At 40.3% G+C, this 26,653-nt stretch overlaps 2 protein-coding genes and 2 long non-coding RNA genes across 6 annotated transcripts in view; all 4 read left to right on the forward strand.

Annotated features, from left to right (window-relative positions):
• LOC124055956 overlaps positions 1 to 1,812 on the forward strand; it is a 1,879-nt gene extending 67 nt beyond the window's left edge. The window contains exons 1-5 of one of the 2 annotated variants that reach the window (XR_006842891.1): positions 1 to 64; positions 681 to 761; positions 1,279 to 1,343; positions 1,441 to 1,539; positions 1,634 to 1,812. The exon at positions 1 to 64 is cut by the window's left edge and continues 67 nt beyond it. This is a non-coding gene — a long non-coding RNA (uncharacterized LOC124055956). The remainder of the gene's footprint in view (positions 65 to 680; positions 762 to 1,278; positions 1,344 to 1,440; positions 1,540 to 1,633) is intronic. The other variant, XR_006842892.1, reaches the window with a different exon arrangement.
• A 16,319-nt stretch (positions 1,813 to 18,131) lies between these two features.
• LOC124055953 lies at positions 18,132 to 19,389 on the forward strand. The gene is made up of 3 exons (XM_046382972.1): positions 18,132 to 18,655; positions 18,745 to 18,799; positions 19,211 to 19,389. The coding sequence occupies exons 1-3, from the start codon at positions 18,143 to 18,145 to the stop codon at positions 19,387 to 19,389; spliced, it is 747 nt and encodes a 248-aa protein (XP_046238928.1). The 5' UTR covers positions 18,132 to 18,142.
• Positions 19,390 to 19,477: 88 nt separating this feature from the next.
• On the forward strand, positions 19,478 to 21,803 carry LOC124055954. 2 transcript variants are annotated; one of them, XR_006842890.1, is made up of 8 exons: positions 19,478 to 19,687; positions 19,778 to 19,849; positions 20,261 to 20,512; positions 20,620 to 20,707; positions 20,804 to 20,952; positions 21,037 to 21,338; positions 21,420 to 21,581; positions 21,660 to 21,803. XR_006842890.1 is itself a non-coding variant. In XM_046382973.1 (6 exons), exons 1-5 carry the CDS (start codon positions 20,456 to 20,458, stop codon positions 21,556 to 21,558), a joined length of 735 nt encoding a protein of 244 aa, XP_046238929.1. In that variant the 5' UTR covers positions 19,945 to 20,455; the 3' UTR covers positions 21,559 to 21,581; positions 21,660 to 21,803. The 2 variants fall into 2 exon arrangements, 1 of the variants encoding a protein (XP_046238929.1); XM_046382973.1 differs by lacking the exons at positions 19,478 to 19,687; positions 19,778 to 19,849 and having other exon boundaries at positions 19,945 to 20,512.
• Positions 21,804 to 21,840: 37 nt separating this feature from the next.
• LOC124055957 lies at positions 21,841 to 22,928 on the forward strand. Its single transcript, XR_006842893.1, has 4 exons — positions 21,841 to 21,932; positions 22,217 to 22,306; positions 22,536 to 22,568; positions 22,672 to 22,928. It is a non-coding gene; the product is annotated as an uncharacterized LOC124055957 (long non-coding RNA).
• Positions 22,929 to 26,653: the final 3,725 nt, after the last annotated feature.

The following is a 26,653-nucleotide window of genomic DNA, read 5'->3' on the forward strand; positions in this document are numbered from 1 at the left end:
AGGAAGTAGAAAGTCATTTGGTGGATGGCGTTTGGACTGCATCGTGAGTTCTCTCTCTTTATCAGTAAGCATACCCGGAAAAATATCAAACAAAATTGCTTAAAATGCTAACCTACCTAAGGTTACAGACATAACCTTATGTCTGTAAAGTTTTGTTGACTAAAGTCACAAAATTTTACTGTTTTTCCTTTTTTCGGAAACTCATGTTTTGTTGTTGTTTTTTTTAAACCAGTTAGGTTCTTAAATGTAGAAGCTGGGTGTTTTAACCCTTATATACTCACCAGACACTTTACTAATTACACCTTGCTAGTATTGGCTTGGAGTCCTTAATTGCCGTAATTCTTTGTGCCATAGATTTAACAAAGTGTTGGAAACATTCCATTTTGGTCCATATTGACATGATAGCATCACACAGTTGCTGCAGATTTGTCACCTGCATATCCATTTGTAGAACATGCACTTTAACTGGTAGCAGCAAAGTGTGGTAACTTTTACTTTTACTCAATCATTATTTTATTTTTGCTGTATTTTTATTGTATTTTGTTAACTACTGATGGATACTTCTTTGGGGAGAAGAGTTTATTCAATTGAGTCATTAAATTGATTACATTAATTAATCAATTAATTTTTATCCTGTCTTATCTTATGATGTGAATCTCCTGTTCAACCACATCCCAAAGGTGCTCTATTGGAATGAGATCTAGGGACTGTGAAGGCAAAAGAAGTGGCACCTTCTGCTGCTGTCGCCCATCCGCTTCAAGGTTTGTGTGTTCAGAGGTGGTATTCTGCATACCTTGGTTGTAACGAGTGGTTATTTGAGTTACTGCTGCCTTTTCTATCATCTCGAACCAGTCTGCTCATCTCCTCTGACCTCTGACATCAAAATGGCATTTTTGTCCACACAACTACCGCTCACTGCATATTTTCTCTTTTTTGGACCATTCCCTGTGAACTGATGGTTGTGCATGAAAATCCCAGTAGATCAGCAGTTTCTGAAATACTCAGACCAGCCCATCTGGCACCGACAACCATGCCAGTTTCAAAGTCACTTAGTTCCCCTTTCTTCAGCATGTAATCTCCATGTCTAGATGCCTAAATGCACTGAGTTGTTGCCATGTGATTGACTGATTAGCTATTTGTGTTAACAAACAACTGGAACGGGTGTACCTGTATATATATACACCTATAAAGTGTCCGGTGAGTGTATACTGAGAAGTTGGTCTTTCATGAAACAGTAGAGTAATTAATATATATTTCTTTCATTTCTTTGGGCAACAGAAATACCTCATAGGATGGAAAACGTCATGATCAGAGTGTCACAGGCACCAGACTTTCCTGTTGCAGTAAGAAAGACACATTTGGCTTTGTTGTTTGTCAAGTTGATTAAAGATTTACATGAATCAAATTTGCTTTGATTTTTAATACTCGTTTCTTCTCAAGCCTCCGTATGATGAAGGTCCTCTTCTGTACTCGATGGTCCAACCTCGAGGTCAAGACAGTGCAAACGGGTCAGCGCCAGTTTTTGTTTTCAAAACCACAGTAAGTGCAGTACATTTATCGACAAATTGCATACCTATATTACAACTAAAACAACTACACTGACAGACAAAATTCTTCTTTCTATCTTTTTCAGTGCTGCCCTAAAAAGTGGACCCAAAGTAACTGTCTGGCCTTGGCATTTATCTTTGTCTGTCTCTTACTCCTGGTGTTGTTCGGGTTTGTTCTTTACTCAGCTTACGTTAAGAGGTAATTTTGTTCAAAATGAAAACTGTTAAAAAAGATCACCATATCATGGTGCAAAAAAGCCTGACATTGCCCTAAGAACCCCAAAAGAGAGTTTGTATAAAAGGTTAATTTGTATAATTTGTATAATAATAAAAACTGTGAAAAATGTTCATTGTATGGCCATACAGAGATGGTGGGTCATATGGGATGTTAGGTGTTAATGCATGAAAAAAGTTCACCCTATCTGCTGTTTTTCAGTCTGCTGTTGTTCAGTGTTGTTGGGTTTAATAAATTTATGCATAGTATTAATCTTGCTAGTCTGGCCTTGTCGTGTCTACTCAGAGCCGTTTTTTTCCCTTTACCATCTTTATTTTTACACCATTAAGTCATCTTCTTGCCCTGGGTCAGTTGGGGACTTTCCAAAGGCCTCATTTTTGATTTATCTTGCACCTGCTTGTCTATTCCTTGGGTCTTCCAAGGGTTTCCACTTATTTATTTATTTTTTAATGACTTCTTAAGCACAGTTTACACCAATATTTTTCTCTCCCTGGCCTGCTTCCAGTTTTAGCCTAAATTACTGCTGGCCTCAGACACCATTATTTTCAGGTCTCTTTTTTATAATATTTTTAAAAATAATTGTTTTATGCAAGATTACAAAAAGATGTTCTTTTTCAGGCTTACAGTGATTACAATGAGGTTACATAGACAATGTTTTACTACCATAGACAGTGTTTCACTATCATAAACAGTTCACAACTACACAGTTTTTACCTTCCGTAGCTTACAGGCCCTTAAGCAGTTGTACCCTTTTAATACAGCTGTATATTGCTTTTCTTTCAATCATAATCAGAACATAACATGACTCTTTCATGCTATCATATGGCATTGAATATTACAACTTTAGCTCATCACAACTTACTTAATAATTATACCACAGCCACTACTTTTCAAAACAACACATTATTATTATATTATTATTGTTATTATTATTATTATTAAGACTACAATAGAGGTAAGACGCATTGTGTCCATGTTAGTCTTAAAGGATTCTGTACAGTTATTCTGGGACCATAGGGAATTGCTGAATTATACAGAGATGCTGAGTGATTTTTCATGTCCATAAAACTTTCAAAAATTGGCTTGTTGGGTGTTGTATGGTCATACAAAGATGGTGGGTCATATGGGATGTTAGGTGTTTATACATGTCCCTTCAGCAATGTTGGACCATCACACTTTTTTGGTTTGTTAATCAGGGTAATTATTTCTGTTTTTCAGAGTAATTTTTCTCAGTTTTTCTGATTAATGTTTTCTGTTTTTCGTGGTAACTTTTTCACACCGTTTATCGGGGTAATTTTTTTTCTGAATTATCGAGATACTTTGAAATCCTGCGAGAACATCCAACCTGCAGGTGACTCCCGTGGATCTGTGGTGACACCTGCCCCGCACATACATGCCCCATCTTAAACTTTCTACTGTACCGGGTCAATCAGTAAGGCATGTAATTAGGTACACACAGGGTATGAGACGAGTTTGAGACGATATAGTTAACTTTCAGGAAGCACAAGTTGATGAGGATATTAGTGTGGGAACCTACTACGAGACACAAATTGGGGTTGTTAAGATTTTATTTGTACACAAAGACCTTGACCAGTGGAGTGGACCCAGAAGAAGGAGCTGATATACAGACAGATGAGCAACATGAAAACACAACAGAATCTGGACAAGAGGTGTTGAGCAGCTGACATCGAAAAGACATAACACTGGAAATCAAATACACACAGTCCAAGATGATGAGCAAAGCACTGCCACAATGTCAGCTGTTGTCTGTATTGCAGCTTTGTCTAATACATCAGAGGTCATTTTTGGTGCTTTGACAGGTGGGCCATTTTTGGTGATCTTGATGATACACTCATATACTCATACTCTTTGGAAGGGCTAGCACGGCGGCCAACTGCCCATACTTGTGGCCCAACTGTGGAGCTGCCATCAACTTACAACAGCTACCCTGAGCTTCGAGCTGAAATGGAGGCTATATTGTCCAGCAACACTTATGAACACATACACATTTGTCTCTTCCCCATCAGTTCCAGTGACGTAAGTTTAGACTGTGTGCATGTGGGATACAGCATGTAAGGAGAAAATGTGATTATCTCAGGTTCCGTGTGATCCGTGCAAAATTACTTTTATTACATTTCAAGATTTTGGTATTATTATATCAAGAAACAATAACTTACTTTGTTATCAGAGCATGTAAGGATAATATGTGACTAGCTCAGGGGCTGTGTGATAAGCACAGATTGATTTTTTTATTTTAGATATTTTCTTTCTATCATACCAAGAAACAATTAACAATTTGATTTAAGACACTTTTGTTGTCAGTCTAGGATATAATATTTGGACATTAAAAATACTTTTGTTATACAGTATTTTCACTGTTAAATCATAATAGTATTTGAATCTCTACCTCATGTCAGATGTTGATACTGACAGTATTTGTGAATCTGCTCGTTACATTAAAAGGTACTTTGAGGTTTTGTTTTTTTGTTTGTTTGTTCTTTTTTTTACAAATAGAATCACAGGTTGCTGTCTTGTTTTGTACACCTGTCTTCAAACAGATTGTGTCTTTGCTGTTGAGTCATGTGGTTCAGGAGTCCTGCTCTGTGAGACTTGATATATTTCCATCCACAATCATAAAATTGGACATGTTCCATTTGTTATGGGGTGCTTGCATGGTGAAATGTTAAAGTTATCAAATGTGGGTAAAATCATGATGCATGAGGACATGCATCTTTATCTTCTTTCATCTTAAATCAAAAGAAAAATATTATTGTGTCTGTAAGAGCCACATTAGAAATTCAGAATACACACCATTAAGGACAAGATATAAAAAGCTGATTTTATAATTGGTAATGACTGTCTTTTTACAGTGCACCCAAGATTTTCCATTTTTTCACAACATGAAACATGATGTAATGTTTCATATGCAGCTATTGGACTGCCAGCACTTATATTATGATGTGTATTTTTTCCATCAATAGAAAGAGGATATACAGACCACAAATGGGAGATGTCCATTATTAAAGAGTTCATAGTCAGAAATTCATGGTCCATAAGATTTTCTACCCTTGTGTGGGGGCTTACATCCAGTCATTTGATCCAGCAGAGCAGGTTGTGATCATTAAATGTGAGCTCTTATGTAAGCACGTAAGAACATGTAAAGCTCAATGGCTTCCTCTGGAGAGGTGGGTGGATGAAGACTGTTTTCTGCCATGGCAAGGCAGCAAATGTCAAACACTGTATCATCACAGGGATACGGTCCTCTCTGCTTCTATCTTTTGTTGGGATACCTCTTTCAGGTACTCTCTTTGGCACCAAAAAGTTGTGGTAGGGTGTACATTATCACTGGGTGCCTCCCTGGCATTTCTGCATGGGCGTCTGGGTGTTCCAGAGGTGAACAAGTTCTCTCCAGTTCTCTCTAAAGATAAATAAAAACAGAAAGTGAGAAGATCAGTTCACACATGATCATTAAACTAGCCAGTAATGTAATTCAAATCAGCTCCAACTTAAACATCTGCAATAATAAACTGTATTCTGCAATTAAAAACATCAAAACACTGACAGGGAACATTTTATTGCATTTTATACTTTTCATACTTTAAGTACTTTGAATATATACTGCTGACAATACCGTCCTTAGTAAGGTTTTGAATATAGCATGCATGGAGTGAGCTCTTTTTTACAATCAGTAGACCTACCACACTAAAACTAACCCACTACACAGGGTGGTACTACTGCTTTTTGTGACGTAAAACATCTACTTCAACCACAAATCTAAGCAGGTGTCACCATATTATTCGGATATAATATAGCACCATGGGGGAAAAAACCAAACGTATTGCAGTTCTTACCTCTATTATTTCAAGACATGTGAACTGAATGAGACTTTTGTCCAGGAAGTCACCAGAAAAAGAGTCTGAGTCTTTTAAATCTTGGAACAGGTTCATCCAGAACTGTGCGTCTTGCCTCCTTAAAAAGCCCCACCAGTTCTCTACTCTTTGGTTGTGATTGCTCGATCCATACAGATAACATCTGAGCGAAAAGTTGTCCAGATGATCGTGCCTCAAGAACATCTGCATTTGTTCATTGTAACGGTTCTCCGTTCCCGAGGTCCCAATGAATTCGGGCAGCAGTTCCATTCCTTGATGACACCTCATCAATGAAGTAGTGCGTGATTATCCTGGGATCACTGTTTGTAAAGTAGGCATGTAGCCATATCACTATTCGTGAAAACCCATCTATTGCATCATTGATGCAGATCCCGTATGGTTTGAGTTTATCATAGGAGTCTACATGCCACAAAAAAATTGGGCCTGGATTCTGGTACATACACCGCCGAAGGTGATTGCGGCTCCTCAGCTGCACACCGTGCGGATCCAATATTTTCAGCAGTCTCCTGATCGTCTCTTGAGTTACCACGTAGCCAGCCTGAATGCATTTCAAGTGCATCATCTTGTATCCATGGAACATGGCATATATGTCAAGCTGATCCTGGAGAAACATTGTTATGTCTAGGAGATCTGAATGGACTTTCTTTCTGAACAACCGCAAAGTCTTCAGGTGCCTGCGTAAAGTCGACAAACTTAAAGCTATACCATCTATGTGACTTAAAGACAGGACTATCCCCCAGTGTCTTAAACCCAAATCAAAGTAAAACTTGATTAAACCAAACAAGTGTGTCACACCGTGGTGAGGTATTGTCTTGTTTTGGGTTTTTTGTCTCATCATTTCCTGTTTTATTTTGAAGAGTAACTCTCCTCTTGTTTCAGATCACTTGCCCTTCCTCGTGTCTCCAGTCTGATATTCTTCCCGATTACCTGATTGTTTCCACCTGTTTCCCATTACCCTCATGTGTTCAAATAGTCTGCATTTCCCTTGTCTTGTGCCAGTGTGTTTCATTCTTGCATGATCACATCTGAGTCCTGTTTCGAGCCACAGATTGCTTATTTATTTTGTATGATCATGTACCTGAGATCAGTTCATGGTTCACTTGCCATAAAAATCAAATCCTTCTTTTGCCAATGGAGCTGCTGGTGAGTTTAAAAGTTTTTTTTTATTATTATTTGGACTTTGGGCGACTCACATTCTTCCTGGCCTTGCCTGAGATGTTTGTTATTGTTGTTTTGTTCACATAAAGATTGCTGTAACTTTGTAACGTGCAAACGACTGTGACAGAGACTTGTGAGACACTGGACTTTATGTTTGTGGGTACTGGATTTTTGGGGAATATTGTGTTTTATTTGTTGTTTGAATGGTTGGCATAATTTATGTTTTATTCTTTTTATAAAATCAAACCATACAAATCAAACAAAATAGTTTTACCAAGGCTCTAAACTGAAATTTGTTTTCCCATCTTACACTTAGTGGTGAAACTAGAAACACCACTGAGCAGCCATTACACACTACACCAAAAAATGGAAAACACAGTTTTCAGGACATGTAGAAGAAGAAAAAGCTTTCACAACTCAGTGGATTCAGCATTTACTCAAACATCACACATCAAGCATAAACCATAGTAATACGTACTGTGGGGAAAAAAAATCCATCCTGAATATAAATGAAGTCTACACTGTAAAGGGTAGAAAAATCAAAAGACTGTATATAATTGATTGTATTGATCTGATTATGGTGGACACAGAGAATCTACTGATTTTTGGTTGCACTCTTTGGCCTCCCCCATTGTCATTCCAAGTACAAGGACATGGTCTATGACAGTAGCCCGCATTTCATCAGAAATCCCCACTCTTTGTCTTCCTCTTTCTTCTTTTTCCCCTTCTTGTCCTCTGTTGATGAATAAATGAATAACGATTGGACTGCTCAGGGCCCTTTCTAAAGAAGACACTATGGGCTTGCTCTTTACAAGATGCCATCTATAGGAAGAGAGTTCATCCTCCAATATTTCATTGCTCTTTTTATTTTTTTCTTTTGCGGCAGAAGCAAATCACTTTGACAGCCATGATGACCACAAGCACAGTGCGAACAGCTGATGCTATAGCTTCAAGTCCATAGCTCATGGTCTGTGGTGATGTAATACTGAGTGTAACCTCACAGTCCTCCACACCGACAAGACTCTCAACTGCACAGAGGTAGGTTCCACAGTTTTGCTCTGTGATCTTAGGTAACCACAAATTACCATCAGTAGTGTCAACAAAGGCGTCACGATGCAACATCTGGTTTCCACTTGTCTTTGACACTTTGTATGTCGGGGGGTACCTTGTGAGGATCTACATTTCAGCACCTATGATCTTGTCTTTTTCTTCTTCTCTATTTGGAGGCACAGTTTCACTCTATCTTCAAGTATTGCAAGTTCTCAGAGGAAAATGAAAATTCACAATTAAGAGTCACAACTGATTCTTTACCAACATAATAGTGCTTCATATGTGAGACTATTTTCAGAGCACACTGGTCTTGAGGTGAAAAGGTAAAATATCCCCAAGATGATAAACAGCCGTAGCCCAAACTTGTTTCTCTTTTGATCTTTCCTGAAATATTTTGAGCTCAAGGGGTTTGGTGGGAGACGGCACTTTGGTTGAACAAACATTACAATATCCTTTGATTGTTGTGGATGGGCTGGTTCTGGTTCACAGGGTTGGCTTTGCTGTAAAATGAAAGGGTAATGAGGTTAGACATACAAGTTGGGTCTTTTGTCAGATTTACACTGACATATTGTCCTCGAAGCTTAATGCTGGCTTATGTTTGTTTTTGTTATTGTTTTATTAAAAAAATCAAATCTCTGTAAGTTGTATACCTGGTTCCCCTGGCACCTTTATACCAAAATTGCATTTTGGTATGAAGAATAGTACAAAACACCACAGCACAAAAAATTCCATGCAAGTTTACACAGTAAAGGACCTTTTTACAGCAAAAGTGGATTTCCCCTTATCCTTATACAGAAACAATGGATAGTTTCACTTGCACGACTTTCAACTCCACCTCCTCTGACTTATGCACAAAAAAACCCCAAAAAACCTCACACCATTTAGCAAAAAAAAGCAATACGTAGAAAAGAGTGGACAACAATTACACATTAAAACAGTACTTTAACAGAAAAGAAACAGGACTTGTCTGGTCTAAATCTTTTCACTGAAGCAGCACAACAGCAGAAAATTAATACATCTTAACTCTTATCTTTAAATAAGCTGCCACCTCTGAGAAAAGTCCTGATTTTAAGAAAAAGTAAGCATGAGACCGCCAAAAGTATCTGATAGAGAAGAGAGGGGGGAGGGGAGCAGAGCAGAGTTCTGTAAGATGTTGGACGAAGAAAGTGGAAGGACCAGCTCTCAGGTAAGACACCCAACCTTTCATGATAACATGAATTCTTTTGTGCACCTTTAGCACGTTGTTAGCAAATATATATATATATGTATATATATATATGTATATATATATATATATGTAATATAATATAAACAATAGCATATGATACAAGATGGCAGTGCGCAGTAGTGCAGCGGCTTCTCGCGCTCCCGGGTTTGAGCCCCCTTTTGTACTTTTTGTGTCGGTCTAAAGGCCAACTGTCTCGTTTGTGTGAACAAGCGTATAAGGTACAGCCGAACTTTTCAAAATAAGGGACGGTTCGACCGTGACAGCAACGACAACAACAACAATGGCCTCACTCCGACTCAGAGCCTCGCTGAGAACCCCGAACTGGCGCGCCGGACAGAGGGCAAGAGGAAGCGGTGTCCGCGGAAGCAGAAGAGGGGCAAACGAGGCGACTATTCTAAAGTCTAACGTCGGGAGACCACCGATCCCGTCTCTGTTCCTGTCCAATGTCCGCTCTTTGGACAAAAAGATGGACCTACTTCGACTGAGGCTGGGGGTTTCACCTGAGATGAGGAACTGTGCGGTGCTTTGTCTGACGGAAACATAGCTGAGCGAGAACATGCCGGGCCGAGCCTTCCAGATCGACGGCCGGCTTCTCTTCCGAGCGGACTGCAACCAGCTGTCGGGGAAAGCCTTCGGGGTCAGACTATGTGTCTACGTCAGGGGTCACCAACACGGTGCCCGCGGGCACCAGGTCGCCCCCACGAACCACATGAGTCGCCCGCAGACCTGTTCTTAAAAATAGCACAACTCACTAATGACTGCATCTAAAATTTAATTTCATTCTGTTGCTGTTCTTTTTTTAATCACACTTGCATTTATATAGATTTTAAAATGACAGTATCTTAAAAATAAAATATTTTTTTTATTTAAGTTTAGATGAACTTTGACCTACTCTAATTCAAAGGTCAGTATTGTGCTCGCGACAAAACCAGTGGTCATGGAGAGTAAGCTAGCGGCGCAGCGAAGATGAGCGCTGAATGCAGATTCTTACCCCCGCAAAATGGCAGAAGAAAAGAAAAGTTATCACTTTCACAACACATGGGAGGAGGAGATCTTTTTTACGACTGTGAAAGAAACCTGCGTGTGTCTCATTTGCGGGGCGACTGTGGCGACAGCAAAGCGGCACAATGGAGAGACGCTTCACTACGTGTCACAAAAGCTACCATGCTAACTACCCACCGGGAAGCGCGTTACGGGCAGAAAAAGCCTGGGCCACAGATTTGGTCATTAGTTCAAAATGTGACAAGATTTATTTAAAAATATGTACGTTGATTTTTTTCTTTAACATTACATAATTGATAACTTTTTGAAACGTGGTGCATGGTTTGCTATAAAGGTTTGTCAGTGGCTAGTGAAAATGGGACATTTACTGAGATTAATAAAGTTCTGAATGCTGATGTCTGTTTCCCACCTTGTTGTCATTGTTGATAATTATTGTGAGAAATAATTAATGTGATCAGTATCTTCACATAGATGAGTATCATTATTAATAGTGTGTAATTGAATGCAAATTTGTTATTTCAGAAGAGTGTATCAAACTGGTAGCCCTTCGTATGACTCAGTACCCCTGAAGTAGCTCTCAGTTTCAAAAAGGTTGGTGACCCCTGGTATAGGGCATCTTACACCCCACACTCAGCCCTCTGCTGCACATCAACAAATTGTGCGTGCTTCAGAAGGGCCTCCTTCAGGGGGAAGGTTGAAGAGTCCACAGCCCTGACCAGAAACACCAGTGCTGCCTGCTGAAATAGCTGCACCTCCTGAGTTGTGATTTCTCCAGCCTCAAGGAGCCGGGTGAGGGCAGCTCTGGTGGTGAAGCCACCATTTAGCTTTTCTCCTACCAGACAGAGAACAGAAAGAGATAAAGCAAATTAAGTACATGCAGTTAAAACAATATCTCAGGATCACAGCCACTTTTTATTCACTAAATGCATCAGGTAGAGACACAGGAATTTGACTTGGCAATCAAAACTAAACAAACAGTAAGTGCACATAGATTCAGCAAGATATGCACAATAAGTGCAAGTGATTGAAGGTATTCCTCTGTAAGCAAGCCATTTTATCCATAGACGACATGTATAAGCCTACATACATTTTATGCCTGTTCCATCAGATCAAAGATATCAACAACAAAAAGTATATTTGAGGTCAATGAGCACACAGGTTTATCTCCTCCTTATGCGACACCTGAAAGTATTACCTGGCATTTGGTTTAGTGCAGTGCTTCTCAATTATTTTCTGTTACGCCCCCCCGCAAGAAGAAAACAATTTGCGCCCCCCACCCCACCACCCACTCTCCGTCGTGACTATAAATAATAGCATTTGTCTATAAAATTGTTATAAGTACACCTCTGCATAACATTGTATCCTTGTTAACATTAAAGAAAACAAAAAAGAATAAAGAAAGAGATATAGTTCAACTTACAACAAAGACTAACTTTATTAACATTGTTTTTTAGTCTGCAACAGAAAAGTGCAACAATTTGCCTGAAATTAAAAATAAAATAAATCCTTGTATAAACTGTATACATTTTTGACCGACTTATTGCACCATTTGATGCTGAAAAATAAAATTAAATAAAATCAATAAATAATAGCAAATTCAAATTCACTTTAGCAACATTAACTTTAACCTACAAAACAAAAATGAATAAAACAATTTGTGCTGATTTTCTTATCAAAATGAGGTCAGGATTAATGGCTACAATGAGCACGTTTTGCAGTGCACAGCTTTTCAAAGCAAGGTTTGAAGCATGATACTGCAACTCTCGGTTCCTGCTCAATGTTTAGCTGGGACCTGTACTTGGTCTTCAGTGCAGCAACAGCAGAGAAGCCAGTCTCACAAAGGTAAGATGTTGCAAAAGGAAGCAGAATGCCTATAGCCCTCTGCCCTAAGAGTGGATACTGCCTCTCTGCACTCAGCCAGAATTCACTGAGTGTCTGTGATGTGAACCTCAGTCTCAATGTGGAGTCAGACGTCAGATCAATGAACTGGTCCTCCTCTGCAGAGCTGAAACCAGTTGGAGCTGGTGCACTGAAAGGATCTCTCACCCAGTCATACTGGGAACTGTTTTCAGGGAAGTACTTTTTAAAGTATCCCATCAGTGATGAAATATGCTGCTTAATGTGTGGAATCACTGAGATAGCATCATAGTCAGTAGTGTCCACAAATTCATGCAGGTTCTCAAATGAATCAGTGTTTCCTTCATCAAGTCGCCTGCCCCACATTGCAAGCTTTTGAGTGAAAGAGCCGATCTTGTCTGTGACCTGAGGCATCTTTCCCTTGAAGCTGTAGATTTAGTCCATTTAGCTTTCCAAATATGTCACTCAGGTAGGCCAGTTTTCTGCTCTCTAAGCTCAAAAACTCGGGACAAGACTGTTCCTCGTGACAGCCACCTTGCTTCACTGTGAAACAGGACAGCTTGATGTTCAGCTCCCATCTCCTCACAGATAGGAGAGAAGACTCTTGTTTTTAGTGGTCTGGTCTGACTACACCTATAATGTCAGTCATAACCTCACTTAATTCAGGAGAAAGTTGCCTTGATGCAAGTGCTTCTCTGTGTATAATACAGTGTGTCCACTCAGCATTAGGTGAGGCCTTCTTGATAAGTGCTTGAAGCCCCTTTCTCTTCCCTGCCATGGTTTGTGCACCATCACTGCAAACACCAATGCAGTTCTCCCACTTCATTCTCAGTCAAGAAGCAGTCCAGCATTTTGAATAGCTCTTCAGCTGTGGCCCTGTCTCTGACATATTTACAAAAAAATAGATCCTCACACAGGGAGTTTGTCAAGTCAAAACGTACATAAGAAATAAACAAACAGTCTTTGTTGCTGTCAGTTGCTTCGTCAAACTAATGCAAAACGTTTGTCTTTGAGTTTATCTACCAGCTGTTCTTGAAGATCGTTAGCAATGTCATCTATACGTCTGGCGACAGTGTCATTAGACAGAGGGATAGTTTTTAGTTTTGCAGCACTTGCGTCATCCAGCATGACAGAGACCATGTCTAATGCTGCAGGCAGTATCAGCTCCTCTGCTATGGTGTGGGGTTTTTTGCACTGAGCAATTTGATACGCCACCTAATATGACGCTAACAGTGCCCGCTGGTTCACCGAAGCAGCATTCACAAAGTGGGATGACTGTAGGCAATATTCGGCACGTTTTGGCTGAAAAAACTCCAGCGGCTTATCAGCATGATTGGGATGTACTGTCTTCAAGTGGCGCCTTAATTTATTTGGCTTCATGCTGTCCGCTGCCAGCATTTTTAGACACAGTAAACATACCGGTCTTTCCTCATCTCCCACTGTAGTTACAGTGAAGCCAAGCACGATATATGCTTCGTCATATTTCCTCGACTTAGCTTTCGGGTGACTTACTTTTGTCTGCTTATCTTCATCTCTCTCTGCCTTTCTTTTCATCCCTGTTAAAAATTTCTTCATGTTGTCTCTTAGTTGGGTGTATTACTGGGGGGGATGAGAGAGAGTACAGGACGGTAGTGGACAACTTTGTCACATGGAGCGGGAAAAACCACCTACAGCTCAATGTGACAAAGACCAAGGAACTGGTGGTGGACCTGAGGAGGACTAAGGCTCCAGTGACCCCTATCAACATCAAAGGGGACACTGTGGAGGTGGTGGAGGAGTACAAATACCTGGGGGTGTACTTAGACCACAAACTGGACTGGTGCAAGAACGTGGACATGGTCTACAGAAAGGGCCAGAGCCGCCTCTACTTTCTGAGGCGGCTGAGGTCCTTCAACATCTGCAGGACGATGCTGAGGATGTTCTACGAGTCGGTGGTGTCCAGTGCCATCACATATGCCGTTGCCTGCTGGGGCAGCTGCCTGAGGGTGAGGGACACTAACAGACTCAACAGAATCATCAAGAAGGCCAGCCATGTTGTGGGAGAGGAACTGGACTCTCTGACAGTGGTGTCTGAGAGGAGGATGTTGTCCAAAATAAGAACTATACTGGACTTTCCCTCTCACCCTCTCCACGATGTGCTGATCGGCTACAGGAGCTCGTTCAGCAACAGACTCATACTGCCACGATGCACCACAGAGCGACACAGGAAATCATTCCTGCCTGTCGCCATCAAACTGTTAAACTCAGCACTGTGACGGACACACTCACTTGTATATACAATGTACATATTGGCTTTCATACACATGTACATACCTGTATTTTAAATTTTCTTAAAAAATTTGAATACAGTTTTTGTAAATACCTGTATTTGAGATTTTAGTTTTTTGTTTTGTTTATCCTATTTTTATACTCTGCACTTTTCTCCTTTCTTGGTCGGGAATACTGCATGTGCAATGTCTGTAAAAACAAGAATTTCCCTCCAGGGATTAATAAAGGAATTCTGATTCTGATTCTGAATGCTCATTTGCCTTCGCTGACATCTTTGAAGACAAATACAATTATTAATACTATGTATTGTTTGGTTAAAATATAATTAAATAGCCATCAAGCAAAGCAGAACTCATTATCTCATTAAGTTTGCAAAGTCTTCCTAGAAGTGGGTCTCAACTGTTCTGTGAATTACTCTTAAGAAAAAACTGTATTTATTTAGTGTAGAAGTAGCCTGCTCTTACTGGTGGCCTAAGAGAAAAGCTTTGTGAATAATGGGTCCTGAGCTAAGACAAACTGTTCACTAACATTACTGATTACCTGGACAAATTATTCAGTGGCGGTTCCAGAGAGCTAAAGCTAAACATAAAATGTGTATACTGCCCGGGGCAGGTGCTGAGGGGCTGTGCACATCAGCTCACAGAGGTGCTGACGAACATTTTCAACACCTCTCTCCAACAAGCAGCCACCACGATCATCCCCATCCTCAAGACCTCCACAGTGACGAGCCTGAATGACTATCGGCCAGTATCCTTCACTGCGATAGTCATGAAGTGCTTTGAGAGACTGGTCATGGCAAGCATCAAGGACTGCATTAACGTCACTGTGGACCCACACCAGTACACATACAGGAAGAACCGATCCACAGAGGATGCCATATCTTCTGTGGTCCACACAGCTCTCACCCACCTAGAGAACAAAGACTCCTATGTCCGTCTGCTCTTCGTGGATTTTACATCAGCCTTTAATACCATCATTCCACAGACACTGATCCACGAAGTCGGTACTCTCGGACTGTGCTGTGGCACGGCAGCTGCTCTGCAGCAGAGAAGAAGGCTCTGCAGAGGGTTGTGGAAGCTGCACAGAAGACTGTGGGACACAGCCTGTCCACCACCACAGACATTTACACCTCCAGGTGCAGGAAAAGGGCCTCCTGCATCATGAAGGACCCCACCCACCCCTCACACAAACTGTTTGAAGAACAGGACCACCAGACTGAGGAACAGCTTCTTCCCGGAAGCTGTGAGACACACGCGCATACATCACCCTCTCTCCCCCTCTCCCTTCCCTGACAACCACCCACGGAACATTGCACAATGCAGCCATCTTGCACAGAACTTTGCACTACACTGTCATTTGCTATATTTACATATAGCAGCTATATATACATTTGCAATACTGCTGTAAATATTGTTGTCACCCCTGACACTATTTATATTTTTTATTCTGGTTGTTTTTATATTTATATAGTGTTGTTTTATATTTATTAGTTAGGTATTTTGTAGGTTATTGGGCTTATACCGGGACCAGGGAAACTAATTTCGTTCCACCTCATGTTTCTACATGTGTGAAATGACAATAAAGCTCCTTGAATCCTATTAACAGTTAATCAATATGTTTTAATATGAATGTTTGTTTATGTTATGTATTGTTTGGTCTCTGTAAATAGTATTAATAAAAACATGGTTTAGACCTGCTGTCTTGAGAAAAATTGTATTGACATGACATTGACTCTGATTAGCTTATTGTTTCCCATGTGCATTTGAACACAGGTAACACATTTGGACCTTTAAACTAGTATCATGATAGTATGTTAATATATCAATCATCTTTTGAGAACAAAGAACATGTACTTTTGTGGATTTTACTGCCAAGTGTGCAAATGATTTTTTTTTTTTTAAATAAAAAATCATCATATTAATCATATTAAATGATTTTTATGGGGTTTTTTTTCTTTTGGTCAAAACAAGACAGAAGTAAAGGTTGAAGAGTTCCGTTCAGCAACTGGACATGAAGTTTTCTTGAAGATGTTTCACTTCTCATTCAAGAAGCTTATTCAGTTCAGATCTTTCTTGGATGAGAGGAGAAAACCATGGCCTGATGACTGAGAATCTTCACGGATAAGACAGAAGTAAAATTTGTCCAATTTTCGTTCAGTATTTCAAAAATGTATGTACTATTGTGCATCTGTTTCCGTGTACAGGTGTTGTTTGAGACAATGGAGGAGCCACAGAGAGCAGAAGCTCCTATCTCCAAGTCCAGAAGGCGGCATGATGTCACAAATGGACACAAATGTCCGATTTGTGGCCAAGTGTATGCTGACGTACCACAGCATCTCAGAGTCACTGAACGGGTTACAAACAAAACTGAGCTGGCTCTTTTGAGTAAATTTGCTCATCGACAGTAAGTGTCTTGATTAACTTGTAAGGAGTCAAGATGTACTGTATATTCGCTGACCCTACACATTGTTTCAGTCACTGTTTATGTAATTGCTACACTTCTAATACACCAGGAATTATTTTCCTTTAAGCTGATCAAGATTTTTTTAAACTGTTTTTACTTCCACAGCTTCACCACTAATCTGGACTGCCCAGTCCACCTCTGCCAGTCTAGACACATTACTCGACTTGACAAGCACCTACAAAAGATCCACCAACTTGAGGTATGTATTTGAAGTTGTGTTTTCCCTGTGTGTTTTTTTGCTTGGTGAATTGTCTGTTGATCTGTGGCATACATTCAAGGATACAAGGCGCGTTATTGTCATTTCACACATGTAGAACATGAGGTGGAACGAAATTAGTTTCCCTGGTCCCGGTATAAGCCCAATAACCTACAAATACCTAGCTAATAAATATAGAAAACACCTGAATTAAAAAAAACAAATATATAAACATTGTCAGGGGTGACAGTTAGAATTGGTCGTTACACCGACACAAAAAAAAGGGGCTTAAATCTGGGAGCGCGAGAAGCTGCTGCACTACTGAGCGCCTCCATCTTGGACAAGACATGCATGCAAGCATACAACTTATATATATGTGTATGTATATGTGTGTGTGTGTGTGTGTGTGTGTGTGTGTGTGTATATATATACACACACACACACACACATACACATTACTTTGAGGTGACTCCATGATATGTGCGCATGCAGATATGTGGAGGACAGAACAACAGAACAATGGCAGTTGTGAGCCGGAGCTGGATGTTTAAACCTGTGATAAGGTATAGGCTGGGAAGGACTGTGCGACTAACTGTGCGACTACTGAATCCTATCATTGAATGGTCACATAAAAAACATTAATTTAGATTAGATTACTACATTTAACATTAACAGTTAAACACTGAAATGTTTAGCCATATTGATTTAAAAGCATTGTTTGTTTAATCATTAATGTAGTCTTGTCTGTGTGGGAGGAAAGTGGATAGCTCCTAGCTTCTCTGGCAAAGTTAGCAGTTTGATATAAATGTGTTGTGCTTCTGGTGCTTGTTAGCTTGCAGCTGAATGTGATACAAGCACTTGTGTTGCTGTTTTGAGGAGGAGACTATAATCATTGTGTCAGTTGCTGCAGGTAGTCTGGAAGTCCGCAGAATTTTCAGCAAAGGGATTTAAATGTAGAAACTGGGTTTATAGGGATGTATTAGTCTGATGACTTGGATGTCTTCCAAGTTCCAGTGAATAATACCGCAGTGCTTTATGGTTCTTCCCAGGTTATGGTGTGTGTGAGGTCCCTGTTCGGTTATTGTGCAGTCAGAAATGCTGAATTTATTTAGTGCAGCTCATCCTGCAGACAGCACTTCATACCCAAAGTTTGAATGTGGATGGCAGTGAAAGTAAATAGAAATACTGACATATAACACTTGAATATGTTTTACTCCATAAATCATTCTTCCACATTTTCAGAAACCAATGGTAAAGCTTTACATTCAAAAAGCCAAGGACAGACACATTACCAAGGAACTGGCACTCCTAAGGGCTTCAAATCCCACACCACCAATGGTTTCGCATCTTGATGAAGTGGACGATGCAGCAATTGAAGAGGGAATCAGGAGGGCAGTGGAGGCGAGGTTACAACCTGCTTCTTCTGTGACTTCCAGTGACCACACCACTGCAGGTGTGCAGCCTTCTTCTCTTTTTCCCTGCAAGGCTCCCTGTGACCATACCAGCCCAAACGTGCAGCCTGCTTCTGCCATTGACAACGAGGTTGCCTGTGACACAACGGTAGAGCGAAATCCAGCCAGAACACCTTACCAGTCACGTACACTACGCAAAACACTTTCTGCTCTGAGGAAACCTGCAAGTGGGTGCAAGAACTGCCAGGTTTTGTTTTCTGAACTGAAGGTGGTGAAGCAGCTGCTGGAGTGCGAAATCGAAAGGAATCATGCGCTCAAGCAGCTACATTCCTCAACAAACCGTACAAATGTAAGTATGATATTAGTTCACTGATGCAGCATGTCAAAAATTCTGTCAGTTATTTATGATAAATAAATTTGGACTTTTTTGTATTCCAGGCAGTTAAATATAGCCAACAAAAACCTTTCTCACCGAGCAAAGCCCCGCATTATGGTGAATATTACACTCCTATCAAAGTTGCTAGTTATGAACTTCCTTAATGCTGCCCACTGCTCCTGTGTGTGTTTCACTGCATGTAATTTGCCGGGTGTTGCATGTGTGTGTTCAGCTAAGGATGGGTCAAATGTAGAAGACGAATTCAGTGTGTGTGTGTAAAAATATATATACTGTCAATAAAGCTGATTCTTCTTCTTCTTCTTAATGGACAGGATCTACAAAGATTGTGCAATGCATGCCTGTCTATACTTTTTTGCTTGCCATGAGGAGTGTTTCCATATCCAGTGTGAACGCCTATGGATAGAGCATGTTTCATCACTGTGCAGATTGTAAAGCCCTTTGAGGCAAAGGATTTAGTAATGTAGGCTATGACGGTATATTTGATTTGATTTATGTTTGTCTCTTCAGTAAAACTGGTCGAGGAGTTTAAGGGCTATACAGAAGGAGCAAACCCAGGCAGGAAAACACGTGAGAATGCAAAGCAGCGAGCAACTCATGTTATCCAGTTTCTGGAATTCATGGCAGACTCAGCAACTCCAAACGTTGACCTTCTTTTCCTGGGAGACCATGGTAGAGTTCGTGGGTAAGTACTAAATTTTAAGGATTATCAGTGTCCTGAAGAGTAGAAGATATGATCTAATTTATATTTTTGACTCACCAGTTTTGTACAGCACCTCCAAGAAAAAGGGTTTAAACCAACAACCCAGAGAAATTATTTAATGGACGCTGTGGCTTTCATTAAATATGTTTCCAACATGTCTCCACCATCTGTCCGACTTGGAAATAAAAGGATCAATGCCCTCTTGATTGAACTGAGGGCACGGATTAGAGACATTGGCCGAGAAGTAGTTGGACACCAGCTCAGTGTGCGCAGATCTAAGTCTGGTAAGTTATAGATGCAAATCTCCACTCCCATGCATCACATCATTAAAGCTTGGAAAAGTGTTTAATGAATTGTATTAAAATTGTTTTCAGATAGACTTGTCAAAGCAAAGAAGCATGCTTTGTTTATTGAAAAGGCTCCTCAGAAGATTGCTGATGCACTGGGTATGGATCACTGCTCACTGCAATTAGTTGATCTGTAAAACATTTCTATATTTTTCTTGAGAGCGACACAGAATCAGCTCTAAGTTAAGATAGAGCCCTGTAGATTTTTACATTTTAGGTATGTGCGGGTGTAATGATTAAGATGTCTTAGTGGTTCTTGGATGGGGGGGACAAGACTACTGTGTGGTTGATATATACAGTGTTCTTTCCTGGCTTTTACAGGTGACATTGAAAAGCAACCAGAGATCCAAATAAAAATAGAATTATTCTTTGGACTGCTTGGTGGTTACATTATAGCAATAGCTGGCCACCGAAAGGGTGTTGTCATCTACATGACAGCCGAAGAGGTTGAGACAGCAGAAAAAACTAAGGAAGGTGGTCAAACAGAAAAACTTTCTTTTGATTTAATAGGTGGAACAGCACAAAACCCAAAGGTATTTTGGATCAGCAGCCGTATACTCTAAGAACGAGCATGACTGGTTGCGCCGTTAAAACCGACTTCGCAGAGAGATTAAAGGAGGCTCACAGGCATCTACTTTTTTCCACAATGCCAATGGGGGTGTCCTTGATAAGCTGCCTGAATATTTCAAGAAGGCCTGGGAAGAGATGAATTTAGGGACTGCCCCCACATTCAACATGCTGCGTTCTTCCTGCTCCACTTATGTGAGACAGTTCTTGCATTTTTCAATGAGTTATATTGAAAGGTTGAGTGCATTATAGTTTTGTGTGTTTTTATTTAGTGTTTGTTTTTTTCATACCTACTCCTTTAGGCTAACCGGCAGCTGGGACGCGAAACCTACCAGAGAGTGGCAGCATTTATGTGTCATGATGCTAACACAGCCAAAAGATTTTACCAAGGTTCTTTAAAAAAATAGCTTAATTAATACCAAACATATTCTTCCTATGTTGTAGTATACATCAACTGGTATTTATTCTACCTTTTCCTTCACCCAGCGGAGGATCCAGCAGAGGTCACACTCCGGAGCAGAGCATTGACCACACGAGCAATATCAACATATGCAGCAAAAAAAGAGGAGGAGCAGGAGTCATCGGAACCAGATGAACCTGTGAGGAGAAGGCTGTACCAGCAGCACAGAAAAAAGGTGCTGGTATTGTCAAAGCAACAGGTAAGCGTTGGGATTCAATCCAAAATGATGAAAATATGCTTGTTTCTTTTCTATAAGCAGATGGTGAGAACAGCTGAAGAGGAGGGTGCAGGTGATGTAAAAACAGCACTGGATCAAACAGCAGAGAATTCAGAAGAGGAGGATGACACCATGGCACAAATAACTTACCAATTGCGCAGAAAAATCTTGCCCCCAAACCAGCAGAAAAAAGTAGAGGGTTGTTTGGATCATTTCATGAGCTTTCAATCATGTCAAATGTTTTTTTTGTCCTTTCCCTTTTCTATAAACAGAAGACAGTGTCCTTCAAAGAGGATGATGGGATGGACCATCATGGGGTTGAGTGCCCCGTCCTGCAAAGAGGAGTGAGAGTTCAGTACTTCCGCAGATATGAGATATGATCTTTCCGTTCAAAATATATCAGAATATATTTTTATCTTCTCTAGAAACACATGGAGAGCTCATCTGGAGAGGATGGGACAGGTGACTGGAAACCCACGCAGAATGACTCAGATGGCGATTCAGAAGAGTCTGAGGAAGAAGTTACATGAAGGGTTTCCAACCTGCCTAAGAAAAAGAGAGTGAAGCGCTATGTCCTGCAAAGACAGGTTAGAGTTGTCATCAGTTTTTGATGCTTTATGATTTCTCAATCTAAAATGAGTAAAATAAATCTTGATGGTTTTTAGAAACAGATAGAGAGCTCGTCTGAAGGAGATGGGACATACGATTGGGAGGTTAAGCGGCCCATCCTGAAACGCTGGGTGAGACTGGTCATCAGTTCCAGTGCTGACACGCATACCAGAATCTCTCTATCCAAATTGAGCAAAATATGTCTATGGTTTTTAGAAACAGATGGAGAGGTCTGTGATAATGATGTGATCAAGTCAGGGAAATATGTACCAAATGAAAGAGAAGATTCAAAAGAGAACCAGAGAAAGGAAGACATGATGCAAGAACAGGTTGGTGAGGCTCGGTCAGTTTTTAGCAAGGTCACATGAAGCAGCAGTAAACAAACTTATGGTCGTGGAGGCCCATTTACAGAAAAAGTATTGAGTCTTTGCCACTGGAGGTGTTCTCAAATTGCTAAGAAGTCACCACACAAAAAAAAAACTTGATTGAGAAAAGACCTGCAAATTGGGAATTGAAGTTCATTTTTTGATAACTCTATTTATTTGTAAACAATAAATGTCATTACAGTATGTTTTTTGTTAAGATTATTACATTTATGTTGTTAAATTTACAGGATGAGAAAGCACTGATGAGCCCATCTCGAGTCCTACCACTGAATACAGCCAGCGTTACACTGGATCTTGTCACTCTGAAGGCACCTTTAGTAAGTATATTTGACAATATATGTATTCAAATAATTAAAACTGTGTCAATAAAATGACTTATATTTAGAAACTGAAGTTCGGCCATTTTGTATAAGTGATCAAAGGAATTTTCTGTGCATGTCAGTCAAAATGACATTAGTGAAACTGATCTGAAAATGTTAACATTGTTAAATGATAAATGTTCTTACTTTGAAGTCAGTATAATGTTTATTTGACCCTTTACACCAGACGGACAAGATTGAAGTGAAAGTCCCTGCTGATGTAAGAACACACCAATTTAACAACTCTGGAAATTACAGCTAGATAAGCTATGAGCTACAATATACTTGAGCTTTTATTTGTATCTGTTTTTCATGATTTACAGATGCAGCGTGTCTTTTTAAGCCCAGAAACAGCACGCATTTTGAGAGCTCATTCAAAAAATGTTGTGTTTCACAAAAGCAATACAGTGAGGAAGCATTTTCAGCAGTCAAGGAGTGAAGGGTTAGGAGGAAAGGGTTGTGCCCGTACCCTAAAAGGGTAGGGAGGTGCACGGTCCTTCCTCTGGCCGGGGCCGCCACTCCATTGGTGGTTCCGCTGGCGCCTCCTGCCGTAGCGGACCACGGTCCAACCCTCATCATCATAACCCATTGTTTGGTTATGTTTACCTTTTTCACTTATTAATTAATTAATTAATTTATTTATTTGTGTAATTTCGCCTGTTATTTATTAATAGATGAAATGTACTATTTAATATTAGATTAGGACTAAGGGGATAAAAGCAGGATCGCAAAATATGCCAACCACTTTCACTGGAATAACTTGGGCTAGGAAGGTGGTAGAGAGATGAAACCAAATCCTACCCCCCCCCCCCCACCAAATGTGGCCATGCCCTTTCCAACGGTACCACCCCTGAGTTTGTACGACATACGGTTCCGGAGATACAGCAAATTCCAAATCGTGGTTCATTTCTATGGCTGAGTGTGTGTGTGAGTGTGCGTGTGTGTGTGTGTGTATGAGATTGTGTGTCTCTGTGTGTGTATGTCTCTGTGTGAGTGTGTCTTTGTGTGTGTGTCTGTGTGCGTCTGTGTGTGTGTGTGTGTGTGTGAGTGTGTCTGTGTGCGTCTGTGTGTGTGTGTGAGTGTGTGTCTGCGTGTATGTGTGTGTGTGTATGAGTGTGTGTGTGTGTGTGTGTCTCTTTGTGAGTGTGCGTCTTTGTGTGTGTGTGAGTCTGTGTGTGAGTGTGTCTGTGTGCGTCTGTGTGTGTGTTAGGGTTAGCGTTAGGGTAATTTCCTGTTTTTGCGGGAAGTGCCGCTCAAGAAAATCACGTGACGTCCATGCGCATTACGTAATCACGTAGGATGAGGAATATATGAGTGTAACTCCTCTGGTTTTAAATGCAAAAAGAATTGTTGCACTACCTTATTTGGTTGTGATTGCCAACTCCCTGAAAAATAAATGAGGGACACCTCATTGGCAGGGCAGGCCGGCCCGATTACATTCACCCTTGCTGGCGTCGTGAATCTTTTTAGCCCTTGTTTGTATGTGAGAAGCAATTTTTTAAGTGCTTGTTCAAGGGGGAATGTTGGGCTCTCTCTATTTCACAATTTAATTCAAGAGTTTGGTCTAGACCTGCTCTAATTGGAAAGTGTCATGAGATAACTTTTGTTGTGAATTGGCGTTATACAAATAAACTGAATTGAATTGAATTGAATTGAATTGAATTGAAATATTTGACTCAAACCTGAATTGAAGTAGATGCAGATTTGAGTGATATGAACACATGGAAAATAAATAATTATCAGCAATTTATTTTTAATACAAAACAACAAAATTAACAGAATAAAATATCCGTCCTGCTTAACTTAAAACTGTATAAATTAACATAAAACAAATCAAAGCAGAACATAGTGCACAATTATTGCAATAAGAAAAGTGCAAACATAAAGTCTGAGGGAAACTTGTAAACAAGAAACACTTGTGCCTCAAAGGCCATGACTGTAGCCTGCAGTTGTAGTAAGCCTATTTATTTTTTCCATCTGTACTTCTTCTGAGCTCTTGCTGCAGCAAGGAGCTGTTTGTCTTTCAGTGCCATTATGTATTTATTTGCATATATTATCTATCAATTGTATTTATTTGTCATAGCCATCAATAATAATAAAATATGGTTTATCACTACACTGGCAATTGTTTCATTCTTACCAGCCAACCAGGCGAAGCTGCTCAGTGATCTTCTGGAAGCACTTTGCTTTCGGTCCGTTAGTCCACCATGGGCTATGGAGAAAGTCCGCCTGCACACAGTGCAGTGCACTTTATAGATGTTGTCACGCACTTTTCCCACCCATGTGTTTCCTTCTTCCCATTCCTCTTGGTATTTTTGCATTCTTTTCTTTTTTTTCTCGGAGTAGTTGCATTGCTACTAGAAGGTGTAACTCCCAGAGACCTGTAAAGCACCGTCGGCGCCACTGTCGTCCATGCTGCTTTGTTGTTTTCCGGTATCTTCTTCGCAAGCGACAGTACCTCGACCAATGAGATGAGCGGAGATGTGAGTGTGCTGTCATCTCATTGGTCTCCGAGCAGGAGAGGCTGAGAATAAGTTTACCGTAAATTTTCTTATTAAAGCACCATGCATTCATTCATCCCCTTGACATTTTACACACTATTTTTGATCCTCAAGGTAATACGGGACAATATGCGTCCCTTTTCAGCTCAATACGGGAGGCATACTTTTGTTTTTGAATAGCTACGGGACGATTGCGTTTGTCAAGGGACGTTGGCAACTGTATCGTGATTCTACAGACATTTGAAAGTAAATATGCAAATGTGAGCGCCGGCGCAAGTGTATATTGTAATCTCGCGAGATTTGATGGATTTAAAATAGGTAAGAAACTGATTATAACTTTATACTTATATTAGTTCATGCTTGTTTGTCAAAAAAATGAAAGGTAAGAAAATAAAGAGTCATTAAGGACAGTTGTTTTGAATAGGCTACCTGTTTAACAACATTTTGAGTGCAATTACAGCAGTTTTGGTCATCTAATGTGAGCACTGCAAAGTCTGCAGCTCAATTGTTTGCATCAGAAAAACATATGGGTGAAAATGAAGTGACAAAATGCCAGAATAAAGACCCAAGGTACCAACATCTCCATGCACCTGGATTGCCAGACATGACACAAATTAGCATGTAAACAGTGGCTAGGAAAGCAGACAGCAAACTGGTTCAGCAACTAATTGAGTCTATCTGACCCTAAAGGCTGCAGCATATTTCTAAAAAGCTCCATACTCCAGGATGAGAAATATAGTTAAACAAGGCTTTTGAAAAATGGAGAGCCATTACAGAATCATATCCTTACTTTACTTAAATGTCAGGCTTTGGATGCACTGGAGGAAATGCTGGTTTTCCCTCTGCAGTGATTTGGACTGCAGTAACAATTTTAAATGTTAGTTGACAGGTTTACATATTTTTTCTTCAATTTTTACTCTTCTTGGACATACCGCATCAGATGCCTCTGTTAGACTTTACCAGGGTTTTTACCCTAAAAGAGGTTGTCTTTGGGTCAAATTACTATGGCATAGAGGCATGTCAAACTGGTCCACAGGGGGACAGTGTGGCTGCAGGTTTTTGTACCAACCAACCATGAGCACACCATTTGACTAATCAACTGTCTGAAGATGGAGATCAGTTGATTAAATGAGTCAAGTCTTGTGTGCAGCTACATGGTTGCAAAGAAAACCTGCAGCCACACCAGCCCTCCTGTGGACCAGTTTGACATGCCTGGCATAGAGAGAGAATGCCTGAAAATGTGGCCAAGGCCCTTGTGGGCCCTTGACTCAAATTTACTTCTGCATTGAAATCTTGGGAGGACTAGCTATAATTATTAGTAGTAGAGTTGTAATGGCTTTCTACATTGTTTTCAGGGAGCTCTTTTAGACTTTGACAAGGCTTTTACCCTAAATATTTAAGTACAGAAATAAAGAGGAATATTACAATAACATATTCAAATATTGTGTTTTTAAAATGCAAATGTATCATTATTTCTATCAAACCCTACAGATCACACTGATGTTGTTAATCCTTCAAGCCCCAAAACATTCCCATGGCTTTGGTCTTGCTCATCAGTCTGATGTCAGTACTTCTGACATCCACCCGTGGATTGAATTTAACCCTCTTCTGAATACCAAGTAGCACTAGGACAAGACATCAGCCTCGGATGCCATTTCACCCTTGATCCTGTGGATTTTGGTTCCTTGGAGACTGAGTGGACGGTCGACCGTTCACATGGTCGAGTGGAAAAGGAACATCTCATCTGTTACATTGATGATGTAGTGCACCACTTCTTAGGTTTTGAAGGCCGATTCTACTTTTC

This window comes from Scatophagus argus, unplaced genomic scaffold, assembly GCF_020382885.2.
Source record: "Scatophagus argus isolate fScaArg1 unplaced genomic scaffold, fScaArg1.pri scaffold_31_ctg1, whole genome shotgun sequence".
Lineage (NCBI taxonomy): Eukaryota > Metazoa > Chordata > Actinopteri > Scatophagidae > Scatophagus > Scatophagus argus.

Bases quoted from the DNA above. Each gene is read 5' to 3' on its own strand.
- LOC124055953 (XM_046382972.1), top strand. From the start codon at position 18,143: ATGGTAAAGCTTTACATTCAAAAAGCCAAGGACAGACACATTACCAAG. The intron at 18,656-18,744 runs GTAAGTATGATA...TTTGTATTCCAG, and splicing joins CCTCAACAAACCGTACAAAT to GCAGTTAAATATAGCCAACA. The intron at 18,800-19,210 runs GTGAATATTACA...TTGTCTCTTCAG, and splicing joins GAGCAAAGCCCCGCATTATG to TAAAACTGGTCGAGGAGTTT.
- LOC124055954 (XM_046382973.1), top strand. From the start codon at position 20,456: ATGAATTTAGGGACTGCCCCCACATTCAACATGCTGCGTTCTTCCTGC. The intron at 20,953-21,036 runs GTGCTGGTATTG...TTCTATAAGCAG, and splicing joins ACCAGCAGCACAGAAAAAAG to ATGGTGAGAACAGCTGAAGA. The intron at 21,339-21,419 runs GTGAGAGTTCAG...TATCTTCTCTAG, and splicing joins GCCCCGTCCTGCAAAGAGGA to AAACACATGGAGAGCTCATC.